Source organism: Nycticebus coucang, chromosome 9 (genome assembly GCF_027406575.1).
Source record: "Nycticebus coucang isolate mNycCou1 chromosome 9, mNycCou1.pri, whole genome shotgun sequence".
Classification (NCBI taxonomy): Eukaryota; Metazoa; Chordata; class Mammalia; order Primates; family Lorisidae; genus Nycticebus; species Nycticebus coucang.
Window position 1 is genome coordinate 11,292,945 of NC_069788.1, and position 15,637 is coordinate 11,308,581.

General features: G+C 42.1%; 1 protein-coding gene across 3 annotated transcripts in view; it reads right to left on the bottom strand.

Annotated features, from left to right (window-relative positions):
* Positions 1-1,203: 1,203 nt before the first annotated feature.
* The window catches only part of KCNQ5 (potassium voltage-gated channel subfamily Q member 5), a 583,497-nt gene continuing 569,063 nt past the window's right edge, over positions 1,204-15,637 (bottom strand). For all 3 annotated transcript variants that reach the window (XM_053602994.1, XM_053602996.1, XM_053602995.1), the window contains 3 exons: positions 8,258-8,389; positions 5,528-5,654; positions 1,204-3,835 (listed from right to left, as the gene is read on the bottom strand). In XM_053602994.1, the coding sequence (XP_053458969.1) occupies positions 2,876-3,835; positions 5,528-5,654; positions 8,258-8,389 (1,219 nt within the window). In that variant the 3' untranslated portion in view covers positions 1,204-2,875. The remainder of the gene's footprint in view (positions 3,836-5,527; positions 5,655-8,257; positions 8,390-15,637) is intronic.

Genomic DNA, 15,637 nt, shown 5'->3' on the forward strand with positions numbered 1-15,637 from the left:
TTCAGGTTTTGTTTCTGAATCTTCAGTCTTCAGCAATGCTGGATGAAGTGTCCTGTGTCTGAGGCCTAACCAGGCCTTCGGAGGGGTCCCCGATACATTCAGAATTCCTGCTGCCAGTGGGGTTTAACCCAGGACAGAGTATGTCCAGGAATCAGTGCTACCTGAAAGTTGCTGCCTCCCTCCCCTTCCTGGCTAATGGTTGGAGAGAGCCAGCTAAGTGCCCAGCAGGGTCTGCTTCAGGTCAGTAGAGGGGGTGTGTGGTGTATGCAATATCCTTGGGAGGTGTATCACAACTTCAGGTTGAGTGGAGACATGGGTAGATGGAAAGTTTCATTTCATAATTTACGAACATCCTGCATTTGGAAAATGAAAATAATTGCTGTAAAAGATTAACAATGGCCGAGTGCAGTGGCTCCTGCCTGTAATCCTAGCATTCTGGGAGGCCAAGGCAGGTGGATAGCTTGAGCTCATGGGTTCAAGACCAGCCTAAGAAAAAAGTGAGACCCCTGTCTCTACTAAAAACAGAAAAACTGAGGCAAGAGGATCGCTTGAGCCCGAGTTGGAGGTTGCTGTGAGCTATGACATCAGCCACTCTACCCAGGGCAATAGCTTGAGGCTCTGTCTCAAAAAAAAAGAGAAAAAAAACCCAGCCTGAGCTAGAGCACCACCCTTTCTCTTAAAGTAGCTGGGTGGGTGCCTGTAGTCCCAGCTACTCTGGAGGCTGAGGCAAGAGAATCGCTTGAGCCCAAGAGTCTGAGGTTGCTGTGAGCTGTGATGTCGGGCACTGTACTGGGGGTGCCAAAGTGAGACTCTGTTTCAAAAAAAAAAAAATTAACAAAATCTTTTTAACTGGAGTGTAAAATTTAGACTCCATCTTCTGTGTGTCTCCAGCAGCCAAGAAGGTTCTGAATGTTACACTCCAGGGGAGTGTGTTGGAATCCTAGTGGGATGAGAAGAGGAAACTTTCAAAGTCTCAGTGTTTATCAGAAGGGACAAGGATTTTACAAGGCTGAGAAGCACATTTTAGGTAGAGGGAATTGGTTTCCTGGGGGATGGAGGCTGGTTAAGGCCTGGTGAAATTCTGAAGCAAAGTAGTGTCAGGAAATCAATAAGCAGTTAACAAAGCAGAAAAGCAGGGGAGAGTCAGGGATGGAGCCAGCCTGTTGGGGAGAAAGTCGGGAAGGACCGGTGCAGTTCAGGGCCTCCTCCTCCCTTTGATTTCCCTGCTCATTCTTTCCTCACTGCTGGAGAAGTATCTCTGGGGCCAGCACTATTGTCTGCCAAGAACAAAAACCTCTTCCTTTCTTGAGTCCTTCCCTGGCTAGGGTTTAACTGAGTTGACGTGCTACCTCTTGTCTCTTTGCCTTCTGAGTGCCATTACGTAGGCTGAAATTCTGATGCTCTAGACAGCTAGACTGGTGTCTGACAAGCGGCCAGCATTGCTTGCTTTCTGATAAATACGTTTTTCATTTTGTTTCCCTTGGTCTTTCTGCTGCCATGTTCTATCAGTAAGTGTTTTGATTTGCACACCCTGACGGTGCTATCTGGCTTCTAATTGTAAATAACTTGTATAGATGTCAGGACACCGAACCAGTTATTTCAGATTTGGAACAATGTTTCTGGGGAGAATAGAAAATGTTCACTACAGTATAAAAAGTAAAAGAACTTTAGCCTTTCATATGCAAAATGTACACACAATAGCAAAAGACATTCAGGGCATATTAAAAAATAAATACCTTGCAAAATTCTCTGTTTATATATAAGAATAAGGGATGTTTAGGTAGTTGAATTCCCTAGCAATACTCGTTTTCTAAAAAATCTACTTCTTTTCTTTTGGTTTCTTTCTCTCCCTCTCATTGCTCCTTGAGGGGGAAGTCATTTTCTTTAACTTTGCCTATTTCCTGGTGGTGTTTGTGCATTCCTTTCAAGCCTTTCCTGTCTTAGTTACGCTCAAATGTCCCGTTCCCCAGGGGCCTGCCAATACGTCAGCTGAATGAGAAAGCTTCTCACCCGTGCCCTTTACGCGGGCACTATCGGCAAGCCCGGGGCTGATGCCATTGCAGAGAGACCAGCCCAGTCACGCAGGCTGTTCTATCCATCGGTTATTTATATGCTTGTGTGGGAACTGACCACTGGTACAGTCGATTCTGCCATCAGGGAATATGTTTCTATAAAGTCAAATACGTCAACTGGTCATATCGTCTATTTGCCCCACTGGCCCTGAATTTCATTATTTGCACATTTTCTAATTGAAGAACATTCTTGTCATAAAGAACAACATGGAAATGATGTGCAAAATTGCTCGCCACAGCGCTAAATCACCAAAAGCACACAAATTGACATTCAAATTACATTAATAATAAAATGACTGGATAGGAATGGGTTGGCAAATATATCTTGAAAGAAGCAGCCATTTCTATTATTCCCAAATTCTGCTTTCCTTGATAACTTGTTAGCAGCTGTTGATAGCCATTGTGTTTAAATATACATTATGGCCTAATTTTGAAAACGCATTTCATATTTAGTCACGAAGCAGAAATGCCTGAAATTGGAAGGTGTTTTTTACTCTCATAATTTTGAAGTATAGCATCCAATCTTCTAAATGACCTCCTTGTGATGTCCTCATACACCCCATAGCATTAGGCTTTTTAACTCAAGGTACATTGCTAAGTGAATGAGTTAATGTCGATGCACCTTGGAATTTCAGCCATCCCTAAACATGCATTTTCATGCAATTAAAAGATTACGAGCTTATAAACTGCCTTTCGTGTTCTTCCTGGTTCTTGCAATTTCAACTTTTTAGAAGGGCTTTCAAAATAGTTCATGCAATGATATGTATGGCTAAAGGAACTGCTAAGTCTGGAAAGAAAACAACTTATTTCAGTTTGACATGAGGCAAGCTGAGGGTATCTGTGCTTTCTCCTGTCTTACAAATGCTCTGAGATGATGGCGATCTTCCAGTCCTTAGAGAGTCCGACGCAAAAGCAGCTTCCCTGGCAGGCTGTGCGGCATCAAAATCGTCTGTCTCTGTCTCCTCGGGACCCACCTCTTCATCAGTTATGAACAATTTGGATTCCCTCCATTTGGGATAAAAATCTTGGCTGCCTCTGGAGCCACTTGACTCACTCCCTGAAAGCTGTATGTTCAGTTCCTCAGTCGACCTGATCAGGTTTTGAACAGACAAAGATTTGCCCAAGTCCTTCGGCACCATGGGGTGGACAGACAACAGAGTTTCTCCCCCCATGTCGAAGCTTTTCCTCAGAGCACGGTCCTTGGTCAGATTTGACTGTGCAACCTGGACGTTTTCCTTGGAGGCAACAAGGCAGGTGGTGGCGTCAGAAATGCTCTCCTGTAAGCCTGCGGGGTTCGGGTGCAGGGTCTCTGGCCTGGGCAGATGCTTGATGGCTGGGAGAGGAGGTGGGATCTGTAAAGTTGTTGGGGCTGCTGGCTTGGGTGCTGTGTTTATTTGGTTTGCAATGTTGCTGGTGGCCACCACCGCGGAGCCATCGCTCTGACTCATTGGCACCTGTGTTGCTTGACTGTGCATAGTAGGGCTAAGCGCATAGAAAGTCTGAGCGCTGAACTCATTTGGCGTCAGAATGAACTGCAGCCCTCTTGAGATGTTGGCACTGGCTGATCTGGATAAGCAGCCGCTGTTTTGTGCAGAACTGGACAGGTCTTTGCTATCCACAGGGCTCTGATAATCAGATGTCTGTTCACATTCAAAAGGTGGGATCTGGAATGAAGCCAAAGTGAGGGCAGAGGCAGAGCCTTTCCGGAGGACCTGCTGATAGATGTCAAGCAGGCAGTCCAGCTTGGACTCGATGGACTGTACCTAGAAGTGGGAAAAGTGGTTACACATGGCATAACCCGTTATTAGGAAGGAGCATTGCATCTAGAAAGAAGAAGTAAAATCAGGGTGTGCCAATACAGTTGAGTCAATATTGAGTATAAAGTACAACTCGGTCTTGACCCCAAGTGAAGGGGTCCAGCACCTACCAGTGTGGGGCAGAGGAGGATTTAGGGGGAGAGAGGCGCTTTGATTTCTGTATAATCACCACTGGTATCCCTCCCTCCCACTTCTTTTAAAATGAACAAAAGTCATATGAGCACTATAAAAATGCAGGCTCAAGACTCTCCATGCCAATCAGACTGCCTTTGCTAAACATCTTCTATGAAGACATTCTGGAACTCTACTCAAGTCTAGTAAGGAACTTATTATTATTATTATTATTTTGAGACAGAGTCTCACTTTGTTGTCCGTAGAGTGCTGTGGCATCATAGCTCACAGCAACCTCAAACTCTTGGGCTCAAGTGATTTTCTTGCCTCAGCCTCTCAAGTAGTTGGGACTACAGGCACTTATCACAATGCCAGGTTTTTTTTTTTTTTTTTTTTGAGACAGAGTCTCACTATGTTGCTCTGGGTAGAGTGCCGTGGCATGGTGGCGTCACAGCTCACAGCAACCTCATACTCTTGGGCTTAAGCAATTCTCTTGCCTCAGCCTCCCAATTAGCTGGGTCTACAGGCGCCTGCCATAATGCCCAGCTATTTTTTGGTTGTAGTTGTCATTGTTGTTTGGCAGGCCTGTTGTTGGATTCAAACCCGCCAGCTCCGGTGTATGTGGCTGGTGCCCTAGCTGCTGAGCTACAGGTGTTGAGCCTGGCCGGCTATTTTTAGAGACTGGTCTCCCTCTTTCTCATACTGGTCTCCAACTCCTGAGCTCAAGCGATCCTCACACCTCGGCCTCACAGAGTGCTGGGATTATAGGCCTGAGCCACTGAGCTTGGCCTAAGGATTTCATTTTATCATGAAATCAAGACCTGAAGTATCAATTTAGGTCATTCTGAATTTAAAAATAAAGGTGCAAATTCTTCAGAATTAATACTTGGAATATTCATAATTAAATTAGGGAAACAATTTGACTTCAAGGAAATTGTGTATGTGATGATACAGCCTTGGGGACAAACATTCAATGTGTCATCATAATTCTGTTAAGGCTTTGCTTTACTTTGAAAAAGAATGACCCCTCTTTCCTGAAGTGCTAGAAAGGAAAAAAATAAAAGAAAAAAGCAAATAAAAAGAATGACCCATGAAAGTGAAGGTCTTAATTAGCTCTAACTGATTTCAGAAAAAAAAAAAAAAAAAAAAAAAAAAGAATGACCCAAAAGAGAGACAATGAAAATAACCAAAATATAAATGAAAAGTAGATCTTTGTTATTTTGCTATTGAAAATAGTTACTTCCAGTGAAGTATTAATTGATGAGATGAAGTTTTCTATTCCTTCCATGGAAATCTAAAGCTGTGTCAGGGAACACTGCCTATGCACAGAGAGAATTTATTACTGTATTTATTCATGTGGTTTCCCAGCCTCCAGAACTGTGAGAAGAAAATTTTAATTTCATTCATTTGTTCTCGATTTTATTCCTTTTAAAATATGTTAGTCACAGCAATACATCTAATTGCTCACAATCAATTTTGATTTAAGAAATTCTAGATAAAAAGTTAACCTATATAGATGCGTTATACCTGTTTTTCAACCTTGACTACCCGGCCAAGCATACTGAGGTCATCTGTGGTCTCGTGTTCTGCCATTATTTTCTCTCGGCTCTTCTTATCTGACGTGATTTGCCCTTTTCCAAGAATTTGATCAACACTATCAGAGAAAGAGAAGATCTGATTATAAGCATGAAAGATGGAGACTACCCGAGGCCAGAATAAAGTGTTTTGAAAAAAAAAATTAAGTACTATTATCTTTAATTTATGTAAGATGAAATAAGGATGAACTTGTTCTAGTTGATGTACTTATTTTGGTTAACATGAGATTTCACATCAGACTAAATTTGTCATTATTTTAGTTCAACATGGAATCACTTATGTGGGATCTTTGGAGGAAAAATCTTCCTAAACTACAAAGTAATTTGTTTCCAACTCTGATCGAGTAGTTCTTGAATTCAACCACTTCAAAATATGAAAAAAACAAACAAACAAAACTATGATTATTTTGCATGGATAAAACAGATTATCCAATGAGCATTGATTGTACATCTGATACATGCAGACAAGCAGATATGAAAGCCAGTGGTCTTTTCCTTTTGGAATTTGAGTTGAAGAATATGCATGAACTAGAAATTCAAGATTAGTTCTACAAAGTCTGTAACAGTTTCAACTTTGCAAAAACTTTTTATTTTTCTTCAGTAGTCTGAGTTGCTGTTCTAGATATTTCTAGTAAAAGATTTGGAAGACTAGGGCCACCTAGGTAGAGACTGTAACATGACCACAAAAGGAGGCAAAGCAATTTCCAAGAAACTTTACCAGCCTAAATGAGGATCGCTTTTTTCTTTCCTGATGTATTTTATTTTTATTTATTTATTTATTTTATTTATTTTTAGAGTCAGAGTCTCACTCTGTCACCCTTAGTAGAGTGCCATGGCATCGCAGCTCACAGCAACCTCCAGCTCTTGGGCTTAGGCGATTCTCTTGCCTCAGCCTCCTGAGTAGCTGGGACTACAGGTGCCTGCCACAATGCCTGGCTATTTTTTTTTTTTTTTGTTGTTGTTGCAGTTTGGCTGGGGTCAGGTTCGAACCCGCCACCCACCACAGGCACTGCCCTCCTGATGTATTTTAGAATTGAATTCTCAGGGGTAGTGACTCAACTTTACAGTTTACTTTGTCTGCACAGAAACATAATGCCTACTTTCTGCCACAACATCTAATCTATAAGTTGCAAACTCTTCAAGGACTGGGTCATTATTTTATTAATCTCTGGATGCCCACAGCTCCTGGCACACATAATGGGCTCATTAGTTACCTGCTTAATGAATGAACAAATAGTGACTTCTATAATTGATGAGTAGGTGTTTTTACAAAGGTTCACTATCTGCTTCACACTGGGACAAAGTGTGAAGTGTGGGGATTTAAAAACAGCTTAAAACTCAGTCCTTGCTTTTTAGGAACTTTCAACGATGCTAAATTGTGCTTATAATGAAGCAAGGCTCTTAAAAAATGGAATTGACTAAATATTTTGGCTACACAATCAACCATATGTAGTAGGAATTAACATATTAAACTTATTTATTTATTTTAGAGACAGGGTCTCACTCTGTTGCCCAGGCTAGAGTGCAGTGCCGAGACCATAGCTCACCGTTGCCTTGAACTCCTGGGCTCAAGTGATCTTACTGCCTCAGTTTCCTGTGTAGCTGAGATTACTGGGGTGTGCCAACACGCCTGAATGAATTATTTTTAAAAATCACTCAGTAAGGGTGGCGCCTGTGGCTCAGTCGGTAAGGCGCCGGCCCCATATACCGAGGGTGGAGGGTTCAAACCCGGCCTCGGCCAAACTGCAACCAAAAAATAGCCAGGCGTTGTGGCGGGTGACTGTAGTCCCAGCTACTTGGGAGGCTGAGGCAAGAGAATCGCTTAAGCCCAAGAGTTGGAGGTTGCTGTGAGCCGTGTGACGCCACGGCACTCTACCAAGGGCCATGAAGTGAGACTCCGTCTCTACAAAAAAAAAAAAAAAAAAAAAAAAAATCAGTAAGTTGTTATTGAAGGATAGTGTCTGCTGGCATTGTGCAGGACACAAATGAAGCCAAGGGCCTAGTCTGAGTCAGGAGCAAGGAAAACACACACCCAGGAAACAATACGAGGACTGAGTCTCAACGCGGGCCCAGCGCCCCAGGATTCTGAGTGTGCTCATGGTTGGCAGTAGACTCAAAATGCTGTCGGTGGGCAGAGAAGAGAAAGGTCTGGGTCTGTCTCTATGGCCTAGGAAGCTGGGTAAAGCTTTGTAAAGGAGAAAGACTAACTTATTGCAGAAGGATGGTTAAGATTTAAATAACAAGAAAACAGCATCAGCAGCTGTAGCAGTAATTCAGACATCAGCAACAAACATTAACATTTAGTGGGCGCTTGGCTCACGTGTATTAACTATTCAATGCTCCTGACAACTCTATGTGGCAAGAACATCCTCTTCATTTTTATAGATGAGAAAACTCAGACGGTTGGACGCTTTTAATGGCTGATTTAGTCTATGTTAAAAGCAAAGTAAATCTAAGTTAAAGGCAAATGCCCAGTTGCCCTCTGAATTAAAAATATACAATTCAGAGGTTTTTTTCTACTCAAGAGAAGTTTCTCCTAGGTAGTTTCCATGCCTATTCAACTGTATCTAGCTTTATTAAAGATACTTTTCATAAACAAGCATGGTATTTCAGGCAGGACCCATGCCTATTTCTTCATAGTGAATAACGTTTTACTGCTTACCGGGTTTGAAGGCTTTTAATTCTACACAACATGTCCAGATGACCAGCAGAATATTGTTCAATGACATCTTTTACATCATACGGGCGTAACGTTTCCTTAAACTTCCTTTTTGCAACATGAAATTTCATAATTCTGTATAAGTGACACATTATATATTATTCTTAATAACTTTAATAAATTATCAAATAGTTTAATAGTAAATATAAGACACTGAAAAGTCATGAATCAAATAATGTAAGGCTTCTGCAGAAATGTAATATAAAAGCTTGAGATTATAGGAGCAATTTAAGAACATCTCATGTGAGACACACTTTAAAGGTAGAAAAAACACTAAAAAAGAAACTGAATACTAAGTGTTGTATCTTTTTAATGGCCATTGAAATTCTGAATTAAATCAAACTCAAAAAGCAATTCTAACGTTTCCACGTGATCCCCAAAAGTGCAAGATATAACACCTAGTGTTTATGAAACCAGTGTATGGTGCCCCATGATCACATTAATGTACACAGCTATGATTTAATAAAAAAAAAAGAAAGTTAAATAAAAAAAAAAGTAACACCTAGTGAAAGCATCCAGTAAAAAATATATAAAGGTGATAAAATGGTCTTTTACGTAACTACATGCATTTTTGAGATGCAAATGTGTTTGCAAAACTTTTATTCTCTCTAGAGAAATGTATACTAATACGAAAATTTATGAATTTTTCCCATAAATTATTTCTGCGAATACCATTGGATTAGCTAGCCAAATTCATTTTGTTTTGAATCTAACACTCTTAGACCAGGGTTTCTAAGCTTTTCAGTAACAGAGCTCTTTTATTACAATGCTTCTCCCAACATAGGCCCCACATTATTTCTATTATTGTTTTTGCAGCAGCATCTCCGTTGCCCCAGGCTATTGTGCTGTGGGGTCAGCCTAGCTCACAGGAACCTCATACTCCAGGGTTCAAGTGATCCTCCTGCCTCAGCCTCCTGAAAAGCTGGGACTATAAGTGCTCACTACAACACCTGGCTAGTTTTTCTATTTTTAGTAGAGACTGGGTCTCCCTCTTGCTCAGGCTGATCTCAAACTCCTGAGCTCAGGCAATCCACCCTCCTTGGCGTCCCAGAGTGTTAGGATTACACTCGCCTGGTCTTGGCACAGACTTTAATGAACACAGGAGGTTTGTCGGTCTAGAAGCTCCACAGAAGAAACTGGATGAGTGACTGGAGAGAGAGGTTAGCGGCTGGAGTGAGCTCCCCCTTCTCGTCCCTCCTCATCTCTAGTCATTCCTTTGGATGCTGTCTGCTCGTAAGCCCACCGGGGTTTTCTCCGGACGGAAGTGCTCATTCCTCAGGATTCTATCTTCCTGCATTCTACAGAAAATGCTGCCTTGGATTCAGCTCAAACATCCACTTCCCTAGATCTTTCCTGACCGCCCTATCAGGGTAAATTGTCAGGGAGCCAACTCAGCATGTCTCACCCACTGGAACTTACCCATGAGAGGAACAGCATTTTGCTGTTGTTATTGTTTTAATCATTTCTTAATGGTGGGTGAGAGGAAAGGCTACACAATTAGTCTTTGAGAAGAAAAGGAGAGAGTAGGCCATTTTCTGGTTATTTAGGGGGAAGAAATAAAGCTCAGAGTTCAATAAATCTAGACTTCAGGACAAATAGGAGCATGTCCGGAAGAAGCTGTCAGACTATGAATTCAGAAGTTCTTTCAACTGTTAAGTTTTTTTTCTTTCCAAGACCACGGTGTTTCATATATTAAGTATTTTAACCCATAATAACGGGGAGCAGAAGAGAGCTGGAGGCTGGGGCATCTTTGTCGGCAGGTGGAAGAGTGAAGGCTGATTTCATGTCTTACTTCTCACATAGGCTAACCTCGATGTTCTATGTCTTGACTCTCTAAACATATCTGGGCATAAGTCCAGAACAACTCAAAGTCTAGACAAGGGGCAGAAAGCTTTTTCTATTAAGGGCCAAGTTGTAAATATTTAATGCATTATGGGTCCTAGGGTCTCTGCGGAAACTACTCAACTTTGCCATTGGAACATGAAAGCAGCCACAAGAGAATAAATAAACAAGTCAGTATAGTTATGTTCCAATAAAACTTTATTTGCAAAAATAAGCCTTGAGTTAGATTTTAATCCCTAGCTGTACTTTGCCAACTCTTCATCCTAGATAAGAGGAACTATGAAGAAACTCCACAAAGCCAGAAATAAATGAAAACTCGTGAACTGTACTGGAGAAGAGGCAGAAGACCTGGGTGGCCTCCTATATGCTTACAAGAAAAGTTTAATATGATCTGTGTACTTCCTGGTAGAAAGGAGTATTTGAGCAAATCATTCTAGAGTAAAACTAAGACCTTTAAAATACAGTTAATGATTAAGTTGACAATCATACCAGGCACAAAGCCACAATGAGATGCTACCTTACCCCTATCAAAATGGCCATTATTAAAAAATCAACAAACAATAGATGTTAGCACAGACATGGTGAAAAGAGAATGTTTATACAATGTTGGTGGAAATGTAAATCAGTACAGGCTGTTTGGAAAACAGATGGAGATTCCTCAAGGAACTAAAAGTAGATGTACTATTTGACCCAATAATCCCACTATGGGGATCTATCCAAAGGAAAAGAAGGCATTATACCCCAAAGACGCTGGACCTGTATGTTTATTGAACCACAAGTCACCATAGTAAATGTATGGAGCCAACCTAAGTGTCCACCAATTGATAAGGGGATAATGTGATAATATACACGTATACACACACACACCAGGGAACACTACTCAACTATAAGAAAGAATGAAGTTATGTCTTTTTCATCAACTTGGATAAACTGGAGGCCATTGTAAGTGAAATAATTCAGGAATGGAAAATCAAATACCATATGGTCTCACTTAGAAGTGAGAGCTAAATTAAGGGTACGCCTGGTCATACAGAGTGGAATTATCATACTCCAAAGGGGGGAAGGAGGTGAGGGGTGAAAAATTACCTATTTGGTACAATGTATACTCCCCCCCCAGTTGCTTTCCTTTTATTATAAAGATAATCCTAACACAAATATAGTGTAATTGCTGTAAAATAAATGCTAACTGTGTATAGACGTCCCAGGCCTTTCCACAGTTCTAGGTTTTAAGAGTCAGGCTTAATCTCACATGCCTTCTCTGACAATGTACACTTTTTGAGTGATGTTTACACTAACAGCCTAGACCTTACCATTACAGGATATATCCATGTAGCAAAACTGCACTTGTACCCTCTTATTATCCTGAAATAAAAATAAAGCGAAATAAATAATACTAGGCAGCAAGCACTCTGTATGATAGTGCAACCCAATGAGAAAGGGTTGCTGTCTCCATTTTGTAAATAACTTGCCTAATGGTAAACAGCTGGTAAGTGTGGCATTAGGATAGGAACCAGTCTGGCTCCAGTGTTGAGCACCTGGTCACAATGTTCTAACCTTATCTTAATCTTAAGATCTTCATATTTCAAATCAAAATAACAACTAAAAAGTAGCTTTCGTTTGATAAGGCTTTTTTTTTTTTATTAAACCATAGCTGTGTACATTAATGCGATTATGGGGCACCATACACTGGTTTTATAGACCATTTGACATATTTTCATCGCAATGGTTAACATAGCCTTCCTGGCATTTTCTTAGTGATAAGGCTCTTTTTTCTTACATGTGCCTGGCACATAGTAGGTACGCAATAAAACTTTGCTAAGTAAATGGCCTGTTCTTATGGGTGATGTTGGACAGGCCTTTGGAGGAGAACAAAAGGCTGAGAAGTAAGTTACACGCTCCTGGGCTGCTTTTCTTCAGCAGGATGAATTGCATTGCTGGGGCTAATACAGCAGCAAAGAACAAAAGACCCACAAGGCCAGTCTGCTTTGATGCAGTCGGTAACCAAGAGGCTAGAAATCTAGACCCACTGCACGGAACTGACATGCCCAAGTAGTACCACTAGAGGGTGCAAAAGATTCGTCACAAACCTAAACTCGCGCCTCCCCTGGAAAAGTCTGCTCATCTAATTTTCTGAGCACGAAGAAATAAGTGAAGCAAAGTTAAACTCCGGGTAGAATATGTCTATATATACACACAAACACATGTGCACTGCTAAGGAAGTGTAGGTGCATTTGTTGTGCTGCTATGAGTTATAAAATCTTGCAGAAGTCTTGTTCCAGTCCTCTAAATCAGGGTAGAAACATTGCACATGTATATGAGGAGATACGAACGAGAAAACACAGCGGCGGTGACGGCTGCCGCCGCCCACAGGTGGACGGCATGGCCGCCAAACCACGTGCGCGGCGGAGAGGGCAGTGTGAGCGTCCGCAGGAGCCCTCCCCAAGCTTGCCTGCCCTTGGAATCAACCAGGGAGATTTGGAAAATGCTGATAGCTGGGCCCTCCCTTTAGAAATTCTGCTGTAATTTGTCCAGGGTGTGGTTCAGAGCCAAGGCTGAGAGCCACTGAGGTAGAGGTGGGACCGGGCTGGTGCGAACCCAGCCACTGTGCAAGGTGAATGAATAGTTTGCTTAAGTCCCACGTGCCAGACCCACAGGCAGAGTGTTAGTGTGCCTTGGTGTCAGGCCTCTAATCAGAACCAAAAGGCCTCCTGCCTTCCTTTCCCTGAGCGAGGTTTGAAGTTTCATGCAAGAGGTAAACATTAACTTTTTCAAAGGATTACCTGGGAAGGGAACAGGAAGGCCAAGGTGACTGATTAATTCATTCTTTTGATAAATATTCATTGAGCACCTACGATATTGTGCTGGGTACACTCTAGGCTCTGAGAACACCAACTGCCAGGAGCTGGCAGAGCTGAAGGAGCCTCCTACACGATGGTGATAATTAACTGGTCTCCATTCTCTTCCTTTCTGCAGTCATGGTGCAAGGCAGCGGTCGTGGTGACCACGAGCTCTGCTGGGATGCAAGAGCTTCATGTGTCCAGAGCTTGTGGCTCTGTGGATGAGTTAGTTATGTGGCTGCTTCCCCAAGAGATGCCTGATGCCTTGAGAATTCAGCTGTCCCTTCATTCACTCACCTATCAAACATTTGTCGAGTGCCTACTATGTGCCAGCCTCTGTGCTGGATGCCAGAGATACCCTGATGAAGAAATAAAGTCTGTTGCTGGATCACTTCCAGTCTAGCAGCAGAGACGGACAAGTAGGCAGACAGTTATATATAATTCACTCTTCAGTGCAAGGTTGATACAAGAATGCAGAAGAGGAGTGTTTAATTTAGACTGGCGGAGGGGATAGGAAGTGATTTCTGGGGGAAATGACAGCCTTTACCTGCTGTGTAACCCCCTCTCTGGGGATGTTACTAAGTTTCTCACTGGCCCCCTTGTGTTCCCAGATCTCATGTTTATGGGTGGATGGATGTTTGTCTCTCCCCTGCCCCCCAGCTGACTCCTCATCTTAACTGTATGTTCTATATCCTCACGTTATGTGCGGTTTGAGTGTCTTCTCAAAAACTCATGTTAAAACTGAATCTCCAATGTGACACCAGTGAGAAGTGGGACCTTTAAGAAGTGACTGGATCATGAGGGCTCTGAACAGATCAATCCACTTATAGATTAATAGTTAATGGATGAATGGGTTATCATGAGGGGAACTGGTGGCTTTACACTTGGAAGAGAGGCCCAAGCTAGCACTTGGCATGCCCAGCCCCCTCCCCAGGGGATGCCCTATGTCGTTTTTTTTTTTTGCAGTTTTTGGCTGGGGCTTGGTTTGAACTCGCCACCTCCAGCATGTGGGGCTGGCGCCCTACTCCTTTGAGCCACAGGCACCGCCCTGCCCTATGTCATTTTGAGATAGCACAGTCTCTACCAGCAAGAAGGCTCTCCTTTACTTAACCTTGGACTTCCCAGCCTCCATAACCGCAAGAAATAAATTCTTTTTTTAACATAAATTACTCAGGCTGGGCTCAGTGGCTAACACCTGTAATCCTAGCACTTTGAGAGGCCAAGGTGGAAAGATTGTTTAGCTCAGGAGTTCAAGACCAGCTTGAGCAAGAGTGAAAACCCATCTCTAAAAATAGCCAAGTGTCATGGCGGACACCTGTAATCCCAGCTACTTGGGAGGTTGAGGCAAGAGAATCGCTTGAGCCCAGGAGTTTGAGGTTGCTGTGAGCTGTGATACCATGGCACTGTACTGAGGGTGACACGGTGAGACTGTCTCAGAAAAAAAAATTACTCAGTTTTAGATATTTGTTAATAAGCAACAGAATATAGACTAAGCCACTCTTCCCAGTTTGAAAGATTTTGTCTTCTGATTGTTGATTCTCTATGAAAAATACAGCATCTATCCATCTGAAAAGCAAGGTCCTCAGGGCTTGTCCTTGAGGTCACCCAGAGCTTTTTTTTTATATTTTTTAATAACACCCAGCTAATTTTTCTATTTTTAGACAGAGACAGGGTCTCACTCTTGCTCAGGCTGGTCTTGAACTTCTGAGCTCAAGCAATCACCTGCCTTGGCCTCCCAGAATTACAGGCGAGAGCCACTGCTCCAGGCCTTCCCCAGAGCTTTTTGATTGCTGAATTTCCTCTAAGACAGCCCTCTCTCAATTTTTAGACATGGAAAAAAAGAAAAAAATTTTTAGAGACAGGTCAAGGGACAATGTTGATAATGTAACAAACCCAGCAGACCGCTAGGGCTGCAGGACTTGATGATGTGGGTTACTTGTTTAGACTATTTATTAATGTTGTTTTCCTGTCAATCCATAAACACACTTCAATACAGATTTGCATTTGTGTATACGGTCATTAAAATCTGACAACCCTGCAATGCAAGCTATAGAATTACATATCTAAGGCTTCTCCAACCTTCTTTTTTCTACTAGCTAGTTATCCAGGAACCCCCGGAGTCACTGAATGCATTGATCATTGATCGGTCCCATTTACTGGCTTTCTGCTCTTAAGAGAGACATGTAAATTAGCTTTACTTGTGGACGGTCTGTCTGATGTCCCTACTCTACGGGCAAGCACATACCTCATTGGGCAGACTTCAGACATGAAGACAAGTTCTGTGGCCACACTGTTTCTACCACTGAGAGCAGGGTGGCTATTCTCAATCTTGTTGTTATTGTGCTTTACGTCCAGGCTCTCCTTGGCTCTCTTGCAGATTTTGTTGGGTTTTCTTTTTTGGGTATAAGAAATTCCCAAGCAAGACCTTCTGGATCCAGGTAAGTCTGTAAATGGTTGACTTTCTTCCCAGGATTTTGTGAACATTGATAATAGTAACCAAATTTGGGAATTTTGTGTCCTAGGAGTATAAAAATCCTGCATAAAATTTGAAGTGTGAAAGGAATAAGTAAATAAAGAAATTGACCACATTTCTTGGCTGCTCTTAAGTATTTTTGGTCATGGCAAGAAATAGGAGATATGGTTT